Here is a 27,066-nt window from a genome sequence, read left to right on the forward strand (position 1 = left end):
TTTTAATTATTTTGCAACATGAAAGCGCATAGAAACAACTACGAGATGCACGTTGAAGCATTTATCTATAATACCTACCATAACACATTCTAATAATCAACACTGTTATTGCTCTGTAAAAGGAAAACCCTGAAAATGGACAGTTTGAAGCATTTAATACATACAATGATTTGCTTAGCAACTTGTTACGAAAACATTTTTGATCATTATCATTATCAATCTGCTTTTAAATTTAGTTTATTTTTGTTTTTTAAGCTGTCGGTGTTTTACAGTCACGCTAGAAATCATTCATTCTCAATAAACAAGGACCGGTCATGTCAAATAGATCAAACTTTTCTCCTCATGAAGACATGTACATGTCTGCCTGCAGCTTAAATAAGCTCCCTTGGGAGCTGAGTAATTTCCACTCCCTCGGTTTGTGTAGCCTTTGCTCTAAATTCTTTATATATACACTTTTTCCTCTTTTTGTAACATCCTTCCCTCTGCTGTTCTACTTTACATCAACTTTTTTCCTCCCCCGTCTTGATAAAGATGAGTGGGATGCTTTTAATCAGTCATATATCCCTAAGCACAGCATCATTCTATGTACAGTGGACTGTACACCAGCACCATCTGTTGGTAGAAAGACTTCAGGACAGAGAAAAGCCTCAAGGACTAAGAGAATCTCCTGCGACTACTTGATAGAGGTCTTATGTTAATCTCCCTCCCACTGTGTGGATAGTCCGTGGGTTTGGCTGCATTCTCTATGAAGAAAGTGAGAAACGGTCAGAGTTGCCTGCCTGTTAATGGGCGCAGAGTCATACTAGTCGGGCTTTCCGCTGCGAGTAAGTCAAGTGCAGAGAGCTAAGAAATTAAACAATGGGAGATATTACGAGTCATATAAATGAGTGGACCTGAATTCCACTGTGAGTCATCGCAGAAGGGAGAAAAGACAAATTAAGGCAGATGGGGGCTCTTGCTTTGTCTGGAGTCCCACAGCGGCTACTGTAGCCTTATAGCCTGTTTCTCTGGCTTTTCTCCCAGATTGCTGATACTGAGCTTTACTACCAAGGCTTACTTAACTGTTTCATATTATCTGGAAGATTAAAAATATAAAAATAACCTCTTTTTTGTTGATGAAATTGATTTCTGTCCTGATTTGATTTTCTTCTAAATAAAGAAAGCTGAGGTCATTTTTTTAATTAATTAATTTATTTTTTGGCCCCTTTGCGTTTTTCCCCATTGACACACTTTAAGAAAAAAAAAGAGAAATCATATATATATAATTTATTTATTTATATTTTTGATGGAAAAATGCAGGAAACCAAAGCACATGAACCATGGAGAAACGGAGCCTTATCCCTCAATGTGAGATGCTACAGTGTTTCTTATCCCATATAAGGAGGACACATGAAACATGTGACATAATCTGAAAAGAATTCTTATTTTTGCATCAGAATTGAAGGCACTCTTAGACGACCTGTTATCTAACTAGAAATGCTCTGGCTGTCTGAGGATGTGTTCTGGTTGAGAGCTCAGATTTACCCTTTGGCAACACCATGTGTCCTAAAGAGAAGAGGGCAAAAAGGAAAAAAAGAGAGAAAAAAAAATCAGTGACCTTGTAGAGCTGTAACACGCAGGCTCCACACATGCCCCCACTGATTTACAGACATCAACCCAGCAGCTGAATAAATGACCACAGACCATTGCAGAGGCATATTTGGATGGGAGAGTGAGAAGACAGCTGATGCTAGAGAGAGAGAGGGGCTGACTAAAGGAAGAAAGAAGGGCAGAGATTCAAAGAAACTGAGGCTGTGAGGGACAAAGCTAAGTGAAGCTGATGATTGAGGCAGGGGGGAGGGTGTGCAGTGTGCGGAGAGCCCCCTCTTTTCATTGACGTTTAGGAGAATGTGCTGATTAGTGGAAAGTACATCATTCAGATGGAGGTTCCTAGTCCCCCGTGTATGACTGGGAACAAAAACATGCAGCTTTCCAGTAACCACGGTCACCTTAACTTTCTCTAAAGCAGCAGTTTGTCATCAGAGCCTGGCTCTGGTTTGATACTGTATGGACCAGCCTGGAGACAGATGTGTGGAGGTAGGTGGGCTCTGGTCTGCAGGTGCGTGTGAGTGCGGTATATCTGGATGTGAAGTGCAGGTTCAAGCTGTTTACATATTGTCCAGCTGTCCAGCAGCGTGTCAGGCTGGTTTGCATGCACGATCAATCATGAATTACTAACAAATTTGTTTAAAAAAATATTTAAACGATTGAAAATCTATTTGTGAGAATTGTTTGTTTGCTTTTGGGGGGGGGGGGATGTATCACGGACGATTGTTCTGTTAAAACAAGCTACTGGTATGTGCAGATATAATATCGGGCTGTATGAAACTGAACTGTAATAATTCATTTATGCAGACATTTAAGCTCTATATGTATGGAGATTATATGAAATAGAGCTGTAGCTGCTGCACTGTAGTTTGGCTGTACTCTAATGCGCTTTACTCTCTTCTTACTTGGTGTCTTATTTAGAAAGTGCAAATTCAACCTCTTTAAGATTCGTGATACATTTAAAAAAAAAAAAAAAAGAAAAAAAAAAGAAAAAAAAGATTTGCCATCTGTTTGCCATCTTTCTGATTTCCACCTTTTTACCAGTGAAGACTTTTTCTCACCAGGCTGAGTCTCAGCACATTCCTGCTGATTGTCTCCTTCATAAGGCACATCCTGTTGATGTATTTTCAACCTATAGGCGGCTGCCGTTCTGTTTTTTTCCATGTGTTTGCGAGGGGCCTGTGTGCTTTGTCCACTCACACATCTTCTCGTTAGTCCTCTTAACAGAATGGATGCTTTGGTGAGGACATCATTAGAACCTATTAGATGCATTGACCGTGACACTGCGTGTCCCTCCCTCAGTCTTATACAAAACAGAGCTGCACTGTACTCCGTGTATGCAGACTTTGCATTTTCCCTACATCGCACGCAACTCAAACCTTCCTCTCAGTCTTCCCTCAGTCCATTTATGTCCCTGCCCTGTGTTTACATGCTTTCACATCACATGTATTGTTATCATTCTGTCCCCTCACAGGATGCCGCTGACTTATTGTATAGCAGATAAAATTCAAAATTCCCTTCTGGGACAATTAGGCATGGTACAGCTGCTATGAATCTCAATGGCTTTTTAGTACACAGAATTTCTTGGTGTTTCATCATCGAATGCACGCTAATTTCAAAAAATGGTGAACTGGCTTTTCTAAAAATGCTATTCATTATTCTTGTCCACATGGGAAACCATTAAAATATGAAAACAAAGCATTTCTTCTTCTTCCTTTTTTAACATGAAGCAGAAACGCATCATGTGGAAGAATTTACCTTATGTTGGCCAGATGTTTATGTACTTGAACAAAAGGTTTAGCCGACAACAATATGACCCGTCACACTCACAGTGGCCCTCCTGTGGAACTCAAAGCATTAAGACTGAGCTGTAAGTGCTCTGCTCCAAACACGTAAACAGATTATAGAAGTATCTCATCCTGTTATCATGGCTGGTTTGAGGATGTTATGTCCCTCCCTCTGGAATGGCTCCTCTCAGCTGTTACTGCAGGATTGTTGTAGTAGGCTGAACAGTTTACTCAAAGTTTAATCAGAATCAGAATCAGAATACTTTATTGATCCCTGGGGGAAATTATTTTTTGTTACAGTGCTCCATTTTAAACCAACATTAAGACAAGACAGACAATACGCTAACTAAGAATAGTACAATATATACATATATATACATACATACATACATAAGTCACTTATAAATAAATATTTGGAAAAGAAACATGTGTAGTTGTAGCAGCAAACAGTGTGTTAAGTGGATGCGTTGTACAGGGAGATGGCCACAGGCAGGAATGATTTCCTGTGTCGTTCAGTGGTGCTTTTCGGTAATCTCAGTCTCTCACTGAACGAGCTCCTGTGACTGACCAACATGTCATGGAGTGGGTGGGAGGTGTTATCCAACATTGTCTTTATCTTGGACAGCATCCGCCTCTCCGACACCACCTTGAGGGAGTCCAGCTCCATCCCCACAACATTGCTGGCCTTACGGATCAGTTTATTAAGTCTGTTGGCATCTGCGACCCTCAGCCTGCTCCCCCAGCATGCAACAGCATAGAGGATCGCACTGGCCACCACAGACTCATAGAAAATCCTCAGCATTTTCTGGCAGATGTTGAAGGACCTCAGTCGCCTCAAAAAATAGAGACGACTCTGGCCCTTCCTGTAAAGTGCTGTGGTGTTTTTAGCCCAGTCCAGTTTATTGTCAATGTGTACTCCAAGGTATTTATAGTCCTCCACAATGTCAACACTGACCCCCTGGATTGAAACAGGGGTCAAGTGTTTCCTGGTCTTCCTGAAGTCCACGATCAGTTCCTTGGTCTTTGCCACGTTGAGCTGCAGATGATTCTGCTCACACCACGTGACAAAGGAGTCGACCACAGCCCGGTACTCTGTCTCATCATCCCTGCTGATGCATCCAACCACCGCAGAGTCATCAGAAAACTTCTGAAGATGGCATGTCTCTGTGCAGTGGCTGAAGTCTGTGGTGTAGAGGGTGAAGAGGAAGGGGGAGAGGACAGTCCCCTGTGGTGCCCCTGTGTTGCTAATCACCTTGTCAGACACACACTGTGGGAGACGTACATATTGTGGTCTTCCTGTCAGGTAATCAACAATCCAGGACACCAGAGAAGCATCCACCTGCATCGCTGCTAACTTATCACCCAGGAGGGTCGGCCTGATGGTGTTGAAAGCACTGGAAAAGTCAAAAAACATGACCCTCACAGTGCTCGCCGGCTGGTCCAGATGGGTGTAGACACGATTGAGCAGGTAGATGATGGCGTCCTCTGTTCCGAGACGAGGCTGATAAGCGAACTGAAGGGGATCCAGATGTGGTCTTACTATGGGTCGCAGCTGGTCCAGGATGAGCCTTTCCAGGGTCTTCATGATGTGGGAGGTCAGTGCCACGGGCCTGTAATCCTGGGGGCCACTGGGACGAGGCGTCTTTGGTACAGGGACGAGGCATGTGAGGGGGTTGACCTTATTTTACACAGTGGATTTGTTGAACAGCAGGAATGACAAAGTACACCGAAAGCTGACATTGACAGTTCCCTTCAGTATAATGAAAGCCGTCACAGTGTCTGCATTTCTGTGTAGTTACCTAAACTGTGCTCAAAGTTTCAACAAAGCACTTTATCCTTGAAGTCTACCAAATGAATCTGAATCAACAGTCACTCCAGTTACTGGAATTGTAGAAAATTATCAAATTTAATACACCAACATGACCTAACTTGTCATAAAAGCTTCTGTATGATGTGTTTTATTACCCTGAGTGTGACATAGACACGTGACTCCAGACCTGGAAATAAGTTTGTCAGTTTTACACGTGCAAAATTCTGTCTGCTTCTCTTTGCTGTAGCCTAAATATTCATTTTTTCCCATATATTGGCCAAAGTTCTGCCAGGCCAGTATTTTTTATTATTATTATTATTTTTTTTAATTTAAAAAAAAAAAGGGAAATGAACTCCACCAAAAGAGAAAACATTCTCCTCTGGACCATGTTGATTTTTATGTCAATCACAGATCCATGTGGGTGTGAGAATTACTTTCCACTGATACAGCCTCCTGCTTGTTATTGACCCTGGAGGCTATAAGGAAGTTCAGCTGATTAAAATTTGTCTGACAGAATTAGTCTGTTCTTTATTCAATAAAAAGAACACCAAACCAGCATGTCGAGACACTTCAGTCTTCTAGTTACACCCTTGAGTTCTCAAGGAAAAAAAGAAGGATTCCAAAAAGAACTTGAAATAGAGAAACATCCTTTCTGCCTTCTTATATTTCTACCCCCGTGTACAAACCTGTTTATCTTGGAAACATGCATCATGGAAAAAAGAATGACTCAAGGTTAAAAAAACAAAACAAAAACATCTGGTATCTTTATTTCTAATGCTGACGAGCTGACGTGTCTTGACATTATTGTCATATTTGATAAAAAGAGCCAACTCCATTAAACGTTAGCGTTTTGTCCTGTGGGCTCAGAAAACCAACCAGGGGCTTCTAATAAGTAATCGACGGGTTACAGATCGATGTATCCTGAAGCCTATAGAGACATATTTTGAGTCCATAAGACTGAAAGCTTTATGGACTAAAAATCCAGCCTCCAAGGACAGGTAGCAGACAAATTTACAATTTTGTTTTAAAATAAACCTTTTCCTTTAAAATGACGGGAATTTGTCTGTTCCAAGCATTGTGGTCATGCACGACACGGCTGGCTGTCTCTTCTGTATCTTACTCCTAAAGGACTGGTTGTTATTGACTTCCAATGTGAGTTCGTAGCTGTCAAATATGCTTTGATTGTGTGCAAATTAAATGGAACCCAAACACCATTAACCACTGTCAGTGTCAGGTAGTTTGTCACTGAGATGGCAAATTTAATCCATAGCTTGCGCCCATGTGTGACCTCCTTTTCTTGTAAAATGCTTTGGCACCATCTCAAGCGGAGGTTACAGGAGGCATTTAGAGAAATGAAACAATAAACACGGTGCTGCATAACTGCTCCTCTCAAAAAATCTCTATCGCTCTGTAAAAGCCGGGCCTCGTGTCCCAGCCAGACTGCCTGAATGGAGTATATGTAGAAGCATAAGATCTGCTGACATGCACCCACCGGGTCTTGTGGAAATGTGGTATGAATGGAACTTGCACATTCAGGATATCTTGTTCCACTGTGGAATATGTCAACATGAATCCATTTCTCAGCACTCTCGTGACCTGCACAAAAGGTTTTCTCAGCTTCCTTTTTACGTTTGTGAGGAAAAGGAACGTAGATCGAGGATGCGTTATCTCTGCGCTCTTGTTCTGTGATTGATTGCTTCCTGGTTGTCTGTGGCTCTGGGGGGGTGAAAAAAAGAATCATGGCCACTTAGTCATTTTTCAACTTTTATAACTTTTGAACCTTAGGCTCATTGTCAAGAGGGTTATGAAAACTTTGACATGTGTGTCTCTACGAATCTATAAAGAGGACATGTGGGGATCATGAATTATTTCTTTTTTAATTCTGCTCCCATTGTTGAGGTGCTTTCAGCTGTGGCTTTTAATTAATATTTAAATACGACTGATTAAGTTTTCATTACGGCAGGGAAAAGCTCTCATAACATGTAAACCAATCTTGAGTTTTCTCATGTTAATTCTGTGGCTGATTTGGTGTTTCTGCTTAGATGTGCAAAGTTTTTGAAAAAAGGGGAAAAAGGAAAAAGTTAACAGTCAGGATTTCCTTTGACAGCTGGGATCCTGATACAGCAATCCTTTCAGTACTGCTCAAACCTCCTGCCTCTTAGAGACTAAAACGATCAATGCAAGACGTTTGCACTCAGTGAACTTGTACTAGCAAATACATTTAGATATTTTTCCCCAGGGCATTAACAAATATTCCTTGTTGTTTGATCTGTTTTTTTTTTTGTTTTTTTTTATTGTTTTGCTTAATTTCTCTTGTCAGTGCTGTGGTTAGGTTGATTAGAATGGAGCTAAGCTTGAAAGTGCATTAATCTTTCGAGTAAGAGCTCCTCTGTGGCATGACTTGATTGAAGCTTATTCACAGTATTTGCACACTAGATACAGTGTAGATACTCTTAGCTGCCTTCATTTCCCCACATCTGTATTCAGTTCTCCGGTTTTCTTTTTTTCTCCTGAAATAACATTGGGTTTCTTGAATGATTCCTTCCCTGTCAGCCTAATGAGGGGCATTAAAATGAAATACATTTTACGCTTTCACTTCCAAGTGGAGCAGAATCTGAAAGGCGTAAAGAAGCAGACATGAGAGAAGCCGCCTTTACATGATGTGCCAATGCAAACAATGGCTTGTGCCAGTGTATATGGCCGAGTGGGAAGGAGCTCCTCAGGGCACCTCGAGGCTTAGTCGTAGTGTTTATGCTGTGGGCTTCGGGTGCCATGGAGGCGCAGTTTGCTTTGCTTTTGTGAAGGGCAGCAAAGCATGGCAAGAAACTGGAGTCTTGACTGGGGAGTTCAGGGCTGTTGGAAAACAAAGTGAGGCAAGCTCTGGTAAAGCTATTAGACAGCTGTGCGCGGAGAGGTGAATTTTTTGTGGAATGTAAGCAGTCTGAGTTTTATAGGAATGCAGAGATTTCAATCTGCATCTCCTCACTGTATCTGTATCTCTTCAATCTCAATCATCTTCTGCATAAAATAAGCAACTTATGTAGACGATTTTAAATAAACAGTTTTTCTTTATTGATGCTGAATCGTACATTTGAAAAGAGACTCTGATTCAAAACCTTCCATGCAATTAGCATGTGTCTTCACTAGACACTTAATTATACTACAATCACCTCTAAGCCACAACATCATTTCTTGCTTGACTGCTAATGAAATCTTGTGAGAGATTGGAATGATTGAGCAACACAACGTGTTCAAGATCATCAGCTATTTAATCAGATCTCTGTTGCTGTCGGCAATGAATGGAATCTGATTGAAACAGCAATTATTATCATTGTAAGCCTTGAAGTCAATTTACCCAGTTCAATGATGTGACTTAGCTCATGGCTCCAAAATGATTGCACTGAGAGATACACATGTATGCTCAAAAGTGCATGCACAAGTAGTTATTTTAGGAACACGTTTGGTTTATGTCAAATGATGGATTATATTATATATATATTTATCTATTTAAAAAAAAAAAATCTAAGATAATATTGATAGATGGCTCCACAGAATCATTTCTGGAATCTGTGTAGCACCAGGACGTGATTTTGATAGTGTTTGGCAATAAATCAGGAGTCTGTTTGAAGACTGATTGGCCAGCATGGTGCTGTTAGAAAGATGGATGTTTTAGGAAGGTTGGAAACGATATTAGAAATATTTTCTGATATTTGTTGAAGATGTTTAGCCAATCAGTTAAGCCTAAGTTGCTTACACTGTACTGGACAACTTTATACATTCTTAAAATGTGATTCAAAGAAAGGGAAAAAGCTTTGAATATATTTAAGTCTATATAAGATATAGGTTACATATATAAGACATCTTCGCTGTGGGGTCTTGCAGCATGCCACAAACTCATCTTTCCTGACCTGTAATGCATTTAAACCGCAGACTGTGTGACTTGAGACAGGTGGGGACTCAGCTGCTGCCTCAAATAGATTATTGCACAAACCCCTCCCCACCCGAAAAACCTGGTTCGTTACATCCCGGTGCCTTTGAATAACCCACCACCCTCCTGATATGCAGCTGTGACAAACATGTCTGACCCCAGTTGTCCTGACTAACATCATCAACCGCATATCTGCCCCCAGACCTAATGTGCATCTTTAAGGGAACATATAGTATCATATCTAACCAGTGGGTGGCGATGTCACTCTGAGAGCCCATTGTGGACTGGGTCCAATCATTGCAAAGCCTCTGTCGGGTCTGTTTTATTGTTCTGGTGGCAGTGCTGTGCTCCTGCGGTCATCACGACCGCCATGAGTATTTATACCCGCTGTGGCTTATGTCACATTTACAGTCATGGCTGCTCTGAGTACCACTCTGTTTTCCAGTTGACCTCAAGATTTCACGGTGTCACTAAAAAAACGCTGCACATCAATGCACTACAAAGAAACAGATAATGAGATGATATCAGCAGGGCATTCAATGGCCATTCTCCTGATGTGTATTCTTTCTCTTGTTCTTCAAAGCTTTGTCTCACTCGGAGTGTTTACCAGAGCGTGTCACCTCACATGGGTCTATTTTTAGCAGGGGAGAACTGTGCTGTAGTATGTGTCCCTGATGGGTGGAGCTAACGTTAAGAGCTTTGGAGAAATACAGTATCTGGTAATGGAGTGAGCTGAAAGGGGAAATATTGTTACTGGACAAAGGGGGCCTGCTTCTAATAATGGTTACAGCACAAAAGACACCACCTCTATTTATATTTTAACTGAGAGGGAGAGGGCATCTTCAAGCAGACAAGATTATTTTGAAGTGATGTGTTAGTGTAGTTCTTTTTTTCTTTTCTTTTTTTGCGATTTTATTCTAGTGCAGACACAAAAAAGAGTACAAAAGCATGTGGCTGGTTTTATATAGTAAAGATTTGTTTTGGTTATCAGTGTCGTCTTGTGACCTGTGCCCGACTGCTGATCACAAGTTTCCTCCATTCATATTTCAAAGCTAGAGACTCCACCTGACCTGCATGTCTTTAAAATGTAAGAAGAAACCAGAGGACACCCACACAAACACAAAGAGACCAAAGAAAAACTCTAACCAAGAAGAAGTAAACCTTAGACCTTCTTTCCTTGTACGAGCAGGCCCAAAGTCATTAAATTGTTCTCAGCATGCTGGCACATTTGTAATTTAGATCAGTGCATTTTTGGAAAAAGCCACTGTTGAAATATTTTTTTTGAAACCACTATCATCTTTGCCCACATGTGATGCTATAGGCAGGAGCGTAGCATAAAACTGCATGCAGCACAAATGGATCCTAAACTTCTGGCTCATGCTTTAAAAATTACCTGCCTGCACTGCTTCATTTTTTACATATTTAAACTCGTGCATTCATTCAGTTGTTCGTGGATTAAGGCTAAGCAATCTGTTGGAGCATTTATTTGGCTGTGCATCGTGACCTCCTAGCTAACTGTTCCTCCCTGCATCCATCCTTAATGATAATCTAAGGTAAAGTGGTATGAATATTCTCATGTAAATAAACAAGGAAGTGAATATTTTTGAAAAATGTCCCACTAAAGCTTCGAAGAATAATGAAGCAAGCCTGCTTTTTCACCAGGATTTTGTTTACTCTTGCTACTGGTCAGCCTGTCGCCAGACAATTTTCAGTAAGAGTTCAAAAGAATCTCACAATGTACTTATAGTTAGAGGAAAGGATATGGTAAATTAAAAAGTCATCTCTCCCAAAACCTTCAGTTTTTGTTTGCATCTGGATGCATTACTGCAACAATATGCAAACAGGGAAAAAGAAAAGCCTCACAGACATCACTTGCCACTGATGATCTTTGATCATTCCCATAGGATCCCACAGGCAACACATCTGCTCCAGCTTTGCTGCCAGGATGTGATGAACAGATTCTGCATATCCTTTAATTACTTCTATTTCAGCTCTATTTAAACATCTGCTGCCAGTCCCTCCTTATGCACAGAAATTCTTTGTTCCTGAGAATTTACAGAGGAATGATGTTTTTTTTGTTTTGTTTTGTTTTTTTGTTTTTTTTGCCCCCTATACAAAGTTCTCTGTGTTCACAAAACTATCCCAGGCCACTACATCTCATTTAGTATGCTGTTGTATCAAACTATGACATCAGCCTGTTCTAATTGTTTCCAGACCAGGCGAAGGCTGAGTTTTCATTTTATTTTCCGTTTCTTAGCGCAGGTCTCAGTCGCTCAGCATCCAGCAAAAGCAGATAATGAGTAACGATGCATGATGTCATGTAGACAGAGCACCGTCTGCCAAACTTGTGACCAAGTTTCCAGGAAGATATCACTTTCCCCCCCTGTCGTTTCTTTTGCTTTCTTTTCTTCTGCTCTGCCTTTTTTCATTCTCTTTGCAGTTGGAAAGTCCGTGTTTTTTCTTTGCCTGATACTCGGGTACTACATCTGTGGGAAGCATTTGATAAAGCTGTAGGTATGTTGACCGCTTGGGGCCTGTTGGGACTGGTCCCCTGTTTTCTGTAGTTAGCTTTCTTTTTACTCTGAGACAAGAAAGGGAAGGAAACAAAGGGAGGGTTTGGATTTGGAGGAGAGTGATAGAGTAGGAGCTGAAATGCAGAGAGACCATATGTATTGAGTTGGAGAAATACAGTTTTATGAGCGGAGAGTGGGCCTCTGCTTGGAATTCTCAATGACATCATTTTGGAGTAAAGCGTTGTGCAGCCAGGGCTCGGGAGATGGAGTGGGCCTTCACCAGACGGGACGACTAGACTGGGTTGTAACACTAGAGGAGGAGAGAGACGTGGAGGCAGGCAGACAGGGAACATTACACAGGACAGCTAGGTTTGTGAAAACTTTTACAGCCCAGTTTTACCTGGAATACCTCTAATTAGATCATTTCAGCATAACCCTCCTTGATGCCTAAACTGACGTTACCCCTGTGCCCCATGATGAAACAGTCATAATATACTTGAGGTTGATACGCATCGTGCGCTCGCCTTCAAAATGAGACCACAATATTACTTCATATCGCAGTCAAAAACAAATAAACTCTAGTTAGCGGCTCCCTGTGGTCCACTGTGGGGGGAAGAGAAAACAAAGCATCTGCTGGGGCAAATATCTAAAATCATGCACATATTTCCAAACTAAATGCCTGCATCTGTGTTTGTGTCTTGGGTGAAGTGTGACAAAATGATTCAGTAATGAGGATGTCAGATTTATTACAGGGAGGTCTTAAATTGCTTTTGTTCCCATTTTTGTTTATGGTGTGTTTGCGTGATAGGTGAGTTCTGTAAGTTGAGTCAACTATCTTGCAGCTCCATAAGGCATTAGCAGCTGTAGCCGCCACAGTACGGGTCAAGGTCTCAAACTGAAATAGACCAGTTGGCCGGTTACTGTCTGTCTGCTTGCCTTTCTACACATACTCATTGTAACTGAGTCACACGTTGCAAGTAAGTCTCCCCTGCTGTGATCCATGACACATGTTGAGATACACTTGCTTTTTCTCCTTAAGTAACCCTTTCTTATGCTTTTGTCTCTCATTCTGCATCTTTCATTTGAAGCCTCAGATGAAAACAGTTCGGACAAGGTGATCATTTTAGGGGTTCGAGTCTGTAATTAGAAGAATTCAGGATCCCTCTCTTTTACAGACTGGTGTGGACGCCTCTGTGGATGATTGGTGTCCCTGTAAACTGGCTCCATGTGGGAGTCATTCTCCTCCGTTTCCTGTGCCTGTTGTCATTAGATAGAAAATACCTTTGGCTTGGGGGCAGTTTACTCCAACCCCCTTTTCTCAGAGGGGTGATTAGTCTCTGCCCTGTCTCAACAACACTGTGAAGTCCAGAGACAAGACACCATCACAGTTTGTGTGTTTGGGGCTTGGTGAGGTTTGCGCTGATGGTGCAGTACGAGGGGAATTTCATGCAGTGTGTAACACTATCCATGAAGAAGTGTTTGTTTCAAGGCGAGTGAAAATTGAAGACATAAAGATACACAGCTTCTATTGTGTATCTGTTGTGATTTTCTGCAGCGAAAGACACCGAATCTGTAGCCCTTTTCTTAGTGCACATCTTAACAGTCACTGCTCAGCCCTGAAAGGCTCTATTAATAGAGGCGCTCTCTTTTATTTGCAGTCGCTACCAAGTCAGTCCTTTTCCTTTTGTGTAAAAAGAGCTAACAAAAGATCCTGACATTCAAACACTCCAAACCCTGTTTCCTTCAACCACTCTCTTTTTTTTTTCTCCTCATACTTTATTGTTTACCCATTTCTCTCTGTTCCATCTCACTCCTATTTTTCTACTATACCTATATGCACTTAACTCAGCTGCCACTCTCTTACCCTCCCTCCTGGCTTTTTTTTTTTTTTTTTTTTTAGTGCATTGGTTTATCTTTTATTCCCAGCTGTCACTCTCTGTCTCTCCTTTTCATGTCTTTACACTTTGATTGCGTGCCTGAAAAACATGACTTTCTTTTCCACGTCGCCTCCTCTCTGGTCATGTGTGTCCCTTTCTTGCATGATAAGTGTTTCATCTCCATCTCTCTCTCTTCCTGCCCAGCTACAAAGCCTCCACACTTTCACACCCCCTTCCCAGCACCCCGCCCTCTTCCATACCGCTCGGGCCCTGGCAGAAACTCACACTCCCCTGTCTCATAGCCTCCACCCCCCTTATACTCCTACCAGCCCCGCGCACTGACGACAGAGAGGAAGAAAGAGAAAAAGAAAGGGCTCCATTTGACTGTCAAAGATTGCAGACTGCCACTTAGTACTGACCATGCACGCCTACCATCTATAGGAAACTGCTATCACAAGGCAACGAAATGAAAACGTCTGTAAGTGGCAGAGATCTACAAGCTGTAGCAGATGGCAGTTTTGAGTTGTGTCTGTCTTTTAGAGGAGCCTTTTAGGGAGCACTGGGGACTGGTGGGAGATCTGCTAATGTTTGGAGTACATCTTCTTACAAGTGCTGGCCAGCATGTGGTGTTTGCAGTGTAATTCAGAGAAGACCCAGTCACTGCTGGAGCTGGAGCTGAATAGCTGGTAAGAGTAATAGGAGAGTGTACACTGTGCTTGATTTAATGTGTGAGTGTGTGTGTTGTCATTGAATGAGGATACACCTGGCTGCTAACCCTCATAAGCCTGTGTTTAATAAACACTGGAGAGGAAGAGAGCTGCTATGAGTTTGAATCATTCACCGTGTTCCAGGACTCCATTTATGATTTCACACGATCCTCTTATAATGACGGCAGTAATGTAAAGCTTTGCACTTTAAATGACTGACTTTTAAAGTGTTGTCTGCATTTCCAGCTCTGACTCCATTCTAATTAAAAACAGATCATGCCCTCTCTGTGCGTCATTGTATGCCTGTGCTATCATAATATGTTTAGTCTTACTGTACAGAATCCATCTGAGTTGGATTGTTCCCCCTCCGCTCCGTTGAAGGGCATTCCTGTGGTGTGTCGTGGCCCTCCCACTTACTTGGCCACGGCTGTGTGCTCTTTCATAGCTCTGTCTTCAAGGGCAGGTGCTGAGCGTAGTGCTGGAGGACAGCTTAATGATTCATCACTGAAAGATAATGACAGTGGCTCAGTTGTTGTTGTTTTTGTTGTTGCTGAATCTTGACATGAGGGGGGAGGATGGATGATCAGACAGAACCAGGACTGTTAGTTACTGCGTGAGAGTAATATTGACTTTAGATTTCCTTAAGCAACAAGTCATTCAGTGGCATGTACAAACCATCAAATTACTCATCATACTGGCAGTGGCGTATGTTTCAGTTTGCTACTGTATACTTTTTTTTCATTATTGTGTGGACATTAAGTGGCACCTGATGAATGATTGCATACCTGTAATCAGCAAGCTTGATGCAAATAGAGAGGAACTTGAAGATTGTCCTCCACCAAGGCAATACCCAATTCAGCTTAGTTATCAAAAGGCTCTGCCTCAGCTCTCTCCTTGGCAGAGAAATGAAAAGCTGCTTTTCCGGTATTAATAGGAATTTTACTGTTGCTAATTATCCTCAATTGGCTATGGTTGTAGTTTTCAAAACAAAGGAAAAATGTGCTTGCACTGCAAAAACTCAAAATCTTACCAAGTATATTTGTCTTATTTCTAGTCAAAATTATCTCATTACACTTAAAATAAGACACAATCAGCTACAGGGCAACATTTCAGTAAGCTAAAGGAACTTGTTTCAAGACAGTGAATCTTGAAACTAGAGAAAAACTAGAGATTTTTCATTTGTTCCACTGGCAGATTTTTTTCACTTAATACAAGATATTTTAGCTTAAAATAAGTGAAAAAATCTGCCAGTGGAACAAATGAAAAATCTCTAGTTTTTCTCTAGTTTCAAGATTCACTGTCTTGAAACAAGTTCCTTTAGCTTACTGAAATGTTGCCCTGTAGCTGATTGTGTCTTATTTTAAGTGTAATGAGATAATTTTGACTAGAAATAAGACAAATATACTTGGTAAGATTTTGAGTTTTTGCAGTGTGTTTTCTCGGGTATAGCTATTTAATACCCTTGGTTCTGATAACATTAGATGCCAAATGGCAGTCTGAAATATATAAAGACAGTCAGATCCTAAAACTCTCATTCTGAATGATACAACTTACAGTAGTTGACAGCCACGAGGCTTATGAGACTCCAGTTGACTATATACTGTCTGCTGCAAACTGTCAGGAGCATTACTGTCAGTCTGCTGGCCAGAGCAGCGTTCCAGCTCGTAGCTTTGTCCAACTGTAAATTCCCAACTTGCGTGTGTGTGTGTGTGTGTGTGTGTGTGTGTGTGTGTGTGTGTGTGTGTGTGTGTGTGTGTGTGTGTGTTTAGAGCAGCTAAAAAAGTAATTCATTAGTCCAATTATTGGTACTGAAATGACATATAGTGTTTTCTGGCAATTCGAGCTTTTAATGCTGGGCTTCATCATTATGCCTCTGTGTGGTCTGCGAGACCTTTTACCTGAAAAGTTTATTCCATCACATCTGTGTGCAGTGAGATCTGGTGTGTGCATCTGTATTTATGAGCTCTCTGAGTTGCTTTCAAAAGAGGGGAAAAACATCTGCTTTTGTTGTGCTTGGAGCGCATGCTGTCACTGCATGTGGGGTGTGCGGTGCGGTATGGAAGCGCTGTTTCGTTTTATTAGAAGGGTCACTTCACAGCCTCTGTTCAGATACACACATAAAGAAATATATTTCTATAAATGGTAAGGTCCTACAAAGAAGCTACAGAAGAAAAGTAACTTTTTTTAAATCAGATTTGACCTTCCTCTGTAACTTTACAGGTACTGTAATTTAATATATAACAATGTCTAGATTGTTCCCCAGCAACAATGTTTTCAAACATACATGAGTCTTTTCTCTGCACATGCTAACACTTTAAGAAACTCCCCCATGAGCTTGCTTGGTTTCAATGAAATCTCACTACATTACTTACATGTTTTTAAAGTTGGAAAAATGGCAAAAGTGAGGCCTTGAATGCAATGCTAGTAGAAATATTTTTTCTATGTGTGTATCGCTTTAGTGTTTACAACTGAGTTATGTTTTAGAGTGGTAAACTTCTCTGTGACGTTGCTTGGAAGTTGCGCTAGTTACACACTGCAGCAGTCTCTTCCTTTCTAACTCCAGCCTGTACTTCATTAGCCTTCTGCTATTCCCAGAACTCCTGTAGATGTGACTCCTCTTTTCCGGGATGGAGGAATGTTTCTCCCTCAGGTCCGACTGATGGTACGGGTTGAGGCCTGGGCAGGGGCCTCGGCCTGTTTGTTCAGGATGTGTTTGGAGGAAAGAGAGATTGTCGATTCTCCCCCCACCACCCCTCCAAATCCCTGGATCCTGTGGCTGAAAATCACTGCCAGCCGTGCTGACATGCTTATCCATGCCTACATCAGAGCTCATGGAGGGGGGGCTCCTGGTGGATAAAGAGCCAGACGGAGGGACAGTCGGGGCTAATATTGTGAGATCATATTTCAAGGCTTGTACAGTCACTATCAGGAAGTGGTGTGGCATGACATCACTGCTTCCCCCACCACTCAACATTGGGTTCCACAATGCTCACATATTAAAGTCCAAAACATGTATAAAACATTCATTTCAAAGTCATTTGAAGCCACTTGTGTCCACCGAATAATTAATATCTGACTCTGTAATAGTTCTCCCGCTCTTTTTCCCTTTTCCACCAGCCATTTAAGCTTAAAATATCAGTGCAGATCTTAAAATGATGCACTCTCTTCTTATTCCCAGCTTTTTCCCTCCATCACTGGCAGCTGACCTCGCTCTGTAGAGTTTTCACTGACTGCACAGCAGTACTTATTCTCTCTCTCTTTCTTCCATTTGCTTTCACTCAAACACTCTTTGGATGCTAGGCTGGTAAAAAGCAGAGTAGTTATTAACAAAATGTAGTAAAGAAGCTGGCTCACAGGTCTCACCCGGGGAAAATTATTACAGTTAGAGTTTTAACTTTTGCCTTAATATGTTTTTAAATTAATATAATTATTATTTTTCTTTTTAGATGTGCACTGCTGTAATTATTAACGGTGGCATGCATTTTGTGTTTTCAATGATTTCAATTAAACTCAATTCATTTTACCATCTTATTAGCATAAATTGAAATTTATTTTGGTTCATAAATAATTACAGAAGCAATTAAGCAAAACAATGAAAAGGCAATTATTCCCAACAAATTGGTACAAAAGAAAAAAATATTTAAACTGCATTACATAATGATAGCAATACTTTAGTCATCCTAAGAGCTCTGTCAGGTTACCGTTAGCAGGTAAATACTGAGATTAACATTCTAACATTTTCACATTAACAGTGCTAAGCTTAAATAACATCTACGGGGTCTAATGAAGCAGATAAGATACGCAAAGTTGACCTGATAATGGTGCTAGATGAAAATTAGGAGGATCAGTAAAGTCATTAAACTCACTGTGTGTACAAAATGTCATTGCAAGCAACGCAAAAATTAAAATGAGTTGAGCCACCGACCCAAAAATGGACATTGGTGCTGGTTTGGCTAAAAATGTTTGTAGACTTTGATTACAAACCATCATTTTGGTATTAAAAGAAAAATGAAGCCAAATGAACTAACAAAGTCTATGTCAGAGAAATGTCACATTTGTTAAATGCCCACTCCTCCTGACTAATGTCCAAATCCCTTGTGTCATCATAACGTTAATTCTTCATTTATCTCAAATGAAGAAATAAAAAAACAATGACTGCCACCTGCAAGCACACAGTGACAGCACACACAGTGTAATTTTTAACTCCAGGGATGACAGCTTTGACAGATGGTTGGGAACTTTTATCCCAGCTGTGATTATGCAATGAAGTATGATCTTGAATGTGTTTTGCTAGGTACTAGCGTTGTTCCAGCTATGTAAAGGGCAAGTCTGGCTCTGTTGCTGTGCACTGGTCCATACTAAAACACTATGTGTATTTTCTACCCTGAGGGGAGTTGGTAAGCATTTACTTAGCTTGACGTTTCACTGTCTGACTGTGGGTTTGGCTGACCTTGAATGGCTCACCTCCACTCCCTCATAAGTTTACTGGCCATTTTACTAGATACATCTTGCTAATACTTGTTTGAAGCTCCTTTTGCCTTCAGAAATGCCTTAAATATTTGTGCCACAGATACAGCGAAGTGCTGGAGACACCCTCAGAGATTTTGGTCCTTATTGACGTGTTAACACCACACAGTTGCTGCAGAATTGTGAGCTGCAAAACCATGAAGTGGATCTCCTGTTCCACCACATCTCAAATATGCTCTATTGGTTTAAGATTTAGTGACGATGGAGGCCATTTGAGTACAGTAAACTCATTGTTATGTTTAAGAAACCAGCTTGAGATGATTTGAGCTTTGTGACGTGACACATTAAGCAGCCATCAAAGATGGGTACACTGTGGTCATAAAGGGATGGGCGTGATCAGCCCATTAGTTTGGTAAGCTGTGGTGATTTAACAATGCTCAGTTAAGAAATATCCCCTGTGAAATACCAGTGTGAACCATTGATACAAGAAAGAATGGATCCATGCTTTGATGGTGTTAACACCCCTACCGTCTGAATGACCCTCAAACCAGGCACAATTTTTCCACCCATCTCTTTTCTACTTTTGGTGAGGTCATGCAAATTGTAACCTCAGTCTCCTGACAGGAGAGTTGGCTGACAAGAGTAATACCAGTGTGGTCATCTGGTGCTGTAGCCCATCTGCTTCAAGGTTTGTTGTCTAAGTTGTTCAGAGATGCTCTTCTACGTAACTTGGTTGTAATAAGTAAAAATTTTAGTTACTTTCCCCATCCTGTCAGCTTGAAGCAGTCTGACCCTTGCTGGATAGTTTTTCCTTTTCAGTTCTCTGTAAATCATAAAGATGGTTGAAAATCCCGGTAGATCAACATTTTATGAAATACTCAGACCAGCCTGTTCGGCACCAACAACCATCCCACGTTCAAAGTCACTTAAATCCCCTTTCTTCCTCATTGTGATACTTAGTTTGAAATTCAAGAGGTTATCTTGGCAGTGTCTGCATGCCTAAACATATTAAGTTGCTTCTACATGATTGGCTGATTAGACATTTTTGAATGGGTGTAGTTATGAAAGTGTTCTATGAGTGTGTTCTTTCCACTTGCATCCAAATGCCATCTTAGTTTGTGGAATTAGGCTGAGTATTTTTGGGATTGTGCTTTTCCTAAAAATTATTAATGATGGTTTGGCAGCCAAGTGCAATCTGTTTTAATATTTCACTCTAAAATCTTTAGTTGAAAAGCAGTAGTGCTTTTTTGGAGGGGGGCGTTATTCTCCAAAGCATTTGTGTTGATCTGAAAACTAAGCTGCCTGAAGCCTTTGCAAACATCCATGACTCATATGTTAATCACTAATAATGACTTGCCTTAAGCCTTGCAAGTGTAGTTATTGCAATTTTGAAAACATTTTCAATTTCTGTTGCACTTTCTCTGTTAATCACAAATCTAGGGACATCAAAAGACATGCTGTGGGTTGTAAATCCAGTTCAAATTTCCTAAATGACAAGTATAAACTCAGCTGAGGCAGATATTACATCTGAGCCTCGCTGTCTTTTATTAACCATAAAATCCTCGTGCTGAGCGGGGTTACTCGGAAGTCACAAAAAGAGTTTACACTTATATTACAGTACATTTGCCATCTGAACTCCTGAACCAAATTCAGTTCCACTTTTTCGCTTGTGCTCTTTGCTGTGTTTGACAGGCTGTTGCCGAATGTTGATTTCAGGCAGTCCAATAAAGGAAGTAGATGTGTACGCTGCATGGGTGTGTCAAGTCACAGTTCAAACACATTAGGCTGACAGTGAACTGTGCATTAATCGTATCAGAGGAGAAGGGAAGAAATGTTAGTTGGTGTGATGATAGTTACAGAGCGGGTCGGCACCTCTGAAAGGCATTTCTGTTTTTTGACTGAGGGATCACTGAAGTTATATTTACTCACTCTTCTCCAAACTGGACTTTGTAACGAGAATTGGAACAGAGTGTCGTCGCTACTGCGAATATGATGTAATTCTCCTGGGCCACTGATTGGCCCCTGAGCTGACATAAACCTGGATTTCCTGGAGGATTCTGTGTACTCTGGACTTCATTTGACAGAAAGAATGGTGGACAAGATATGGAGGAAGAGTTGGCATTTTATTGAAAATAGACGGTCTCTTCGTAAGAGGCAGACCTCTAGTGTGGTAGAATGTAAGAGTGAGTGAGTAATCGCTTGTTTTTTGTTCCTTTCTCAGTATTTGTAAAGGAAGCAATTGCACAAGGACTGTGTTACTGCAAATGTATTTTATTTTAGGAGCGGTTATGTGTCTTTTGTGTCTCCTAAATGTGGTACAGCAAAAACTATGACACACTAGTAATTTCTTCTGCGAAATCTATTAGCATCAGACAGCTTTGAATTTAATTAAGTGTGGTTTATGCAGTATGTCAGGATTGCATGCCCCAGAAAAGGCTATATTCATTCACACCCATGCTATTGTGCAATACCATATTTCTAATACCATACTTAATTGTATATAATGGATATTTAACTTAAGCTACTCTTTGTTAAGGCATTTTGGGATTGAACTAACCTGATAATATTTAAATCCAGTACTGCCTCAGAGATTTTTCTTTCCTTCTACCGTCTCTAATCATCCATCCATCTCTTTCCTGTCTTTGTAGTGTGGAAGGGGATGCACGGCCCAGTGATAGTGGCCCTTCCTTGGATGGGGGAGCCAGCTATGGCCAGGGTCCCGTGACCCACGGCTCAGCCATCAGCCCCGACCGATTTGACAGCCCACTTTACAGCCACGGGGTCCAGCCTGGGCCTCAGAGGCCCCGACGACCCAAGCTCCAGCACTCACAGTCCATCCTCCGTAAGCAGGCTGAGGAGGAGGCCATCAAGCGGTCCCGATCGCTCTCTGAGAGCTATGAGCTCTCTGCTGACCTCCAGGATAAACAGGTAAAAGACTGTTTTTGACAGAAATTCAAAGAGTCACATGATATCTGTTTTTAAAAAATCATATATTTTGAATCTTTTCTTGTCAGAAAGCTAGCTGTGTAAAGAACACTTTGTTAGCTTCTAACAGGACATCCACGATGATGACTTTATAGACCATCTGCAGCTAAGAAAACCAATTAAGTAACCCATGAGTCTTACAGTTAATTTACTTGTGTTTTTGTTAGGTGGAGATGCTAGAGCGCAAATATGGTGGACGATTCATAACTCGACATGCAGCTCGAACCATTCAGACGGCGTTCCGCCAGTATCAGATGAACAAGAACTTTGAACGTCTCAGGAGTTCTATGTCAGAGAACCGTATGTCCAGACGCATTGTACTTTCTAACATGAGGATGCAGCTCTCATTTGAGGGCCCCGAAAAAGTCCACAGCTCATACTTTGAGGGGAGGCAGGTGTCCATGACGGAGGACGGCACCCCGCTGTCCATGGTGCAGTCAGAATGCGGAGATATAGAGGTTCACCAGCAGGCCAACATGGCACACCCGCCACCTCAGGGTGACCTTACAGATGCCATCACAGAGCTGGAGGACGCCTTTTCAAGACAAGTCAAGTCTCTGGCTGAGTCGATAGATGATGCTCTGAACTGTCGCAGCCTTCAGGGGGATGAGGGTCCTGACCCAGAGGCTATCGGCTGCTCCGAGAGACAGGGGGATGTGCAGTATCAGGTGAAGTCCCACCATAGGGCAGCTGGACGGATGCGCGATGAAACGATGGCGTCTTATAGCGATGTTACTCTGTTCATCGATGAGGAGGACATGTCCCCTTCTATTGCCTTGTCCAGGTCAGGGGACCAGCCCTCCAGCACAGAATCAGACTTACGGTTGCGGTCAGTTAACTCCTCTCAAGAATACTGGCCTATTGACCCCAAAGATGAGGGTCGTGACACAGACACAAGCTGCCGCAGCACTCCTTCTCTAGAGTGCCAAGAGCAGCGTCTTAGAATGGACCATCTTCCTCTGTTGACCATAGAACCTCCTAGCGATAGCTCCGCAGAGCTCAGCGACCGGTCAGAGCGGAGCACTGTCAAACGGCCACCTGTGTATGAACCTCACGGCCACATTGTAACATCGTCCCAAGCAAGCCCCAAACACATTTCCCACGGGCCCCCACCACGAGCTCCCTCCCGTGACGACGACGCGCCTCTTCGCCACCGCCACAGACAGTTAGAAAGCCACTTGGCTATCAACGGCTCAGCTAACAGACAGAGCAAGTCAGAGTCCGATTTCTCAGATGGGGACAATGACAGCATCAATAGCACATCAAACTCAAATGACACCATTAACTGCAGCTCTGAGTCCTCATCAAGAGACAGCCTGCGAGAGCAGACCCTAAGTAAGCAGACCTACCACAAAGAGACTCGCAATAGCTGGGATTCGCCCATATTCAGCAATGATGTTATCCGGAAGCGACACTACCGCATCGGCCTGAATCTCTTCAACAAGTAGGTACTCTGCTCTGCTGGAGCACATGCTTGACCTGCGTTTATAGTGAAGGCTAAAAACGCATGTTGCTGCCATCACTGATGTTTCTTCTGAACTTCATAAATTTTGATCCTTTTATAGTTTTGTTTTGTTTGTTTTTTAAGTTAAAAAAATCATTAAAAAATTAATTTTATTAGGAATTAATAAAACTATTTTTAAAAGAAAAATTGAATAGAAAAAAATAATAAACCCACTCAACATAATGAAACTCATATTGAAAAGTACAAACTGTAATACCTCTATTTGTGTTTGACAAACAGCAGTTCTATTGTTTGCTTAGTAAGACTGATAAAACTAAATTGCACCATCACTGCTTTAATATTTCCAGAGATATATTTCTTTCTTAATGAAAGCCTTTCACTCATCTGTATTACTTAGATTTTATCTGACGTAACTACATGACAATAAGATGAGAGGTTTGAAGTGTGTGTGTGTTTTGTTTTTAGGCCTGTGTCAAAATTTTGGGTAATAACAGTAATATAGATGGATTTTCTAAGAACAAGATTAAGCAGCAGCATATTCTTCTTCCCAGTTTAAAAATGTGCCAGCATCTGTCCAGGAATTAAAAACAAACCATCTGGGGACATGTTGAATTTTTCAGGAAGCCAGAAAAGGGCATTCAGTATCTTACTGAGAGAGGATTCATCCCTGACACGCCAGTCGGAGTGGCTCACTTCCTGCTGCAGAGAAAGGGGCTAAGCAGGCAGATGATTGGAGAATTTCTTGGCAATCGACAGAAGCAGTTCAACAGAGATGTCTTGGAGTAAGTATCGCCACAGGAATGATCAAAAAAATATTGTTATTACTGACAGCAACATAATCCAAAGCATACTTAGTTTTGTTTTTTTAAAAAGGAGTGTGGAACATATGAAAACAGTTAAGCAATTGCTCAGAGGATTTACTCAACGAAGATCCCACAGTCTATGAGAGTGACTTATGGCACCAATATGACAAGAATTCACTGACATATCCTCCATGATAGAATCTGGGCCAAACCATCCCTGTTGAGCTACCAGTGAATGAGGATGAGCACAAAAACTGTGGCAGTCTGTGTTTTGATGTATTTGCCTTTTTTCTCTTCATCCCTCTCCTCACGTACCAGCTGTGTGGTAGACGAAATGGACTTCCAGGGCATGGAGCTCGACGAAGCCCTGAGGAAATTTCAGAACCACATCCGCGTCCAGGGTGAAGCACAGAAGGTGGAGCGGCTCATTGAGGCTTTCAGGTTGGGGTTTTATGCCGTATAAAAAACTGCAATATAAACTTTTTTTTTTATTTTTGAGAAAGTTTAGTGACCCAATCCTCCTACTGAAAATGGATTTATTTACTATGATCATTAAACCGAGCTGATTCTTAACGACCCCTGTGTATTTCATGTAGTCAAGTGCAGTAAAACATTAGCATTAGTGTTCATAATACTGAAAGCATTTTAATAAACATCATCGGTCTTCCTCACAGCTGTGTCATCTGCATAATTATTGGTTCATAAAGAGAACCCATTTACTTCTGTTTTCTTCAGGCAGTGTTGAAAACATTTCCTCACTCTGACTCGCTTGCATCGAGTTTAGAGTCTGAGTTTTGCTCTTCCTTAACATTACTTAATGCTCCCGTTTTCTATTTTTAGCCAGCGCTACTGCATCTGTAACCCAACAGTAGTGCGGCAGTTTAGGAACCCTGACACCATCTTCATCCTAGCTTTTGCAATCATCCTCCTCAACACCGACATGTACAGCCCCAACGTCAAGCCAGAGAGGAAGATGAAGCTGGAGGACTTTATCAAGAACTTAAGAGGTAACAGAAAACTGTTATTATGAAATACATGTGAAGGCATTATATATAGACCTTAACGGGGCAATAAGTGAAATTCAGCTTCAAAAATAAATTAAACCTTTCACTACAGAGGAGCAGAGTAGGTGACCATCCCTTACAATTTGAATCCTCTTTGCTTTATTAATATCTTCTCTCACTATCCTGACCTTTAAAAAGAAAAAAGAAAAAAAAAATCCTTTTACTGTTGTTCTAATCCTTCAGGTGTATGTGTACGTTGACTTTCAGGTGTGGATGATGGAGAGGACATACCCCGGGAGACTCTGGTCGGCATATACGAGAGGATTCGTAAACGAGAGCTCAAAACCAACGAAGACCACGTCTCCCAGGTGCAGAAGGTTGAGAAGCTCATTGTGGGAAAGAAACCAGTAAGTTATGTGTTTTTTAATCTTTCTGTCAAGGTCACAAAAGTGTTAGTTGGATTTCTTATTTTTCATTTTTATTACAAGGCAAGACATCACAGACCAGGACATATCCTTTACCCTCTCCTACGTAGCTTATTTCAGAGAAGGAACGCTAAGATGTAGAAAAGTCTTCAGACACGCACTGGTGATTTCAACACACACAAGGCCTTTGTGAAATGTCGCACACTGCTGCAGTCTGATGAAAAATAGGCACATCCTGCCATTTTAACACAATATAATAGTTGCTATCCTTGAGCAGAGCAAAATCCATTTTTCTTTAACTGACTGGCATAAGTTGCATTGCTTTAATCCGTTGATTAGTTATTAGTCTGTTTATCTCTTTCCATACATACTGGATCAAAGTTATTATCAGATTTTGTTCTCCCATTACTCCATTCCCTTGTAGGCAGCTGGAGACAGCCTTTCTGCAGTATTCTGCAGGCAATACTGTTTCTGCCATGTGTGAAGGTTAAAGGTGTGATTAACTTACCCTCAGGGAGAGGCTTGTCTGGCATGGATGACTTTGTTTTAGTCGGTTTTCAGATGAATGGAGTCTGTTCTGCTCTGCCAGTAATAATTGAATGTATTGAAAAATGATTCCTTGTCACCATTTAGCTGCATAATTAAGGAGGACACGTAGTAAAACAGTTTAACATAAAAGGCATGCTGGAAATCCTCTCTATAATAATCAGGTCCACTAGTGCTGGCACAGGATCTGTATTCATTCCAGTATCGTTATTGATTCTTACAAATCTGAAGACAAAGAAAAATCGACGACTTTTGCACCAAACCAATAAGGTGCATGCATTTTCATAGGCATTATAATGGGAAAACTGTTAACAAGGGCAAATCCTTCTTAAGAAGGGAATATATATAATTATTTTTTTTAAGTTATAAGATGGATTAGTGAAAATAATCTCAATATACTAACTGCACCTAACATCGTCTCTGTCCTCTCTTTTTAGATTGGATCTCTCCACCATGGCCTGGGATGTGTAAGTAGATTATCTGTAAATCAGATGATCATTTATTATTCTTTGTTTCACTTTGCATCTCTGTCTCTTTAGTGATTCCTCAACATCATGCAGTTACTTTTTAAGTCAGCTTTCCAAGACTGGCAACGACTTTTCCCAGAGACATTACACTGGTTGGTGAGAGATGGACAGTTAGTGTTTTTACACTGGTGGCAGAATCAAAAGGCATAAATTTTGGGTGGCGCTAAGCCGCAGCGTTTACAAATTCTGTGCTCAGCAGGGTGTATATCACTGCGGTGTGCTTGTCACATCAATCCTTAAGGAATGAGCTATGCTAAGCTGACTTAGCACTAGTAGTGCATTCATTTGAGTGCCACGTATACTGGCTTTTTATATATGCAAGGCTACCTAAACTTTGAATGAACTCTTTTACAGTTTTCATCATTGCGCACAGTAACCTAGGTATTTAAAACAACAACAACAAAAAACCCAGAAGGTAGCCTGTCACCTGTTACTGTCAAGTTATTGAATACTCTCAAAGAGAACACCTATTGGATCAGTCTGCACAGTGTGCATTTGTACGACTGTTGGATTAATGGCTCATTACTCTTTCTTGGCATTTTTGTGGGACTTGCTACAGGAAAATAAATCACTAAACTTTGAATTCAAAAAGAAAATCCAGCAGCAGCATTCACTGTCGGACAATTTTCCCTGTG

General features: G+C 41.3%; 1 protein-coding gene across 7 annotated transcripts in view; it reads left to right on the forward strand.

Annotated features, from left to right (window-relative positions):
* Positions 1-27,066, forward strand: part of LOC147306016 (IQ motif and SEC7 domain-containing protein 1-like) — a 100,610-nt gene that overhangs the window by 63,959 nt on the left and 9,585 nt on the right. For 5 of the 7 annotated variants that reach the window (XM_086278651.1, XM_086278657.1, XM_086278652.1 and 2 more), the window contains 7 exons: positions 21,325-21,604; positions 21,829-23,105; positions 23,747-23,908; positions 24,248-24,370; positions 24,770-24,936; positions 25,201-25,340; positions 26,342-26,371. In XM_086278651.1, coding sequence (XP_086134777.1) covers positions 21,325-21,604; positions 21,829-23,105; positions 23,747-23,908; positions 24,248-24,370; positions 24,770-24,936; positions 25,201-25,340; positions 26,342-26,371 — 2,179 coding nt within the window. Of the gene's footprint in view, positions 1-13,897; positions 14,189-20,470; positions 20,864-21,324; positions 21,605-21,828; positions 23,106-23,746; positions 23,909-24,247; positions 24,371-24,769; positions 24,937-25,200; positions 25,341-26,341; positions 26,372-27,066 lie in introns of those variants that run through there. The other 2 variants (XM_086278656.1, XM_086278653.1) reach the window with 2 other exon arrangements.

Source organism: Aulonocara sp. 'chitande type north' Nkhata Bay, linkage group LG20, assembly GCF_057382095.1.
Source record: "Aulonocara sp. 'chitande type north' Nkhata Bay isolate Kocher_YH1m ecotype deep benthic linkage group LG20, A_spYH_male_GT1.1, whole genome shotgun sequence".
NCBI classification, from domain to species: Eukaryota; Metazoa; Chordata; class Actinopteri; order Cichliformes; family Cichlidae; genus Aulonocara; species Aulonocara sp. 'chitande type north' Nkhata Bay.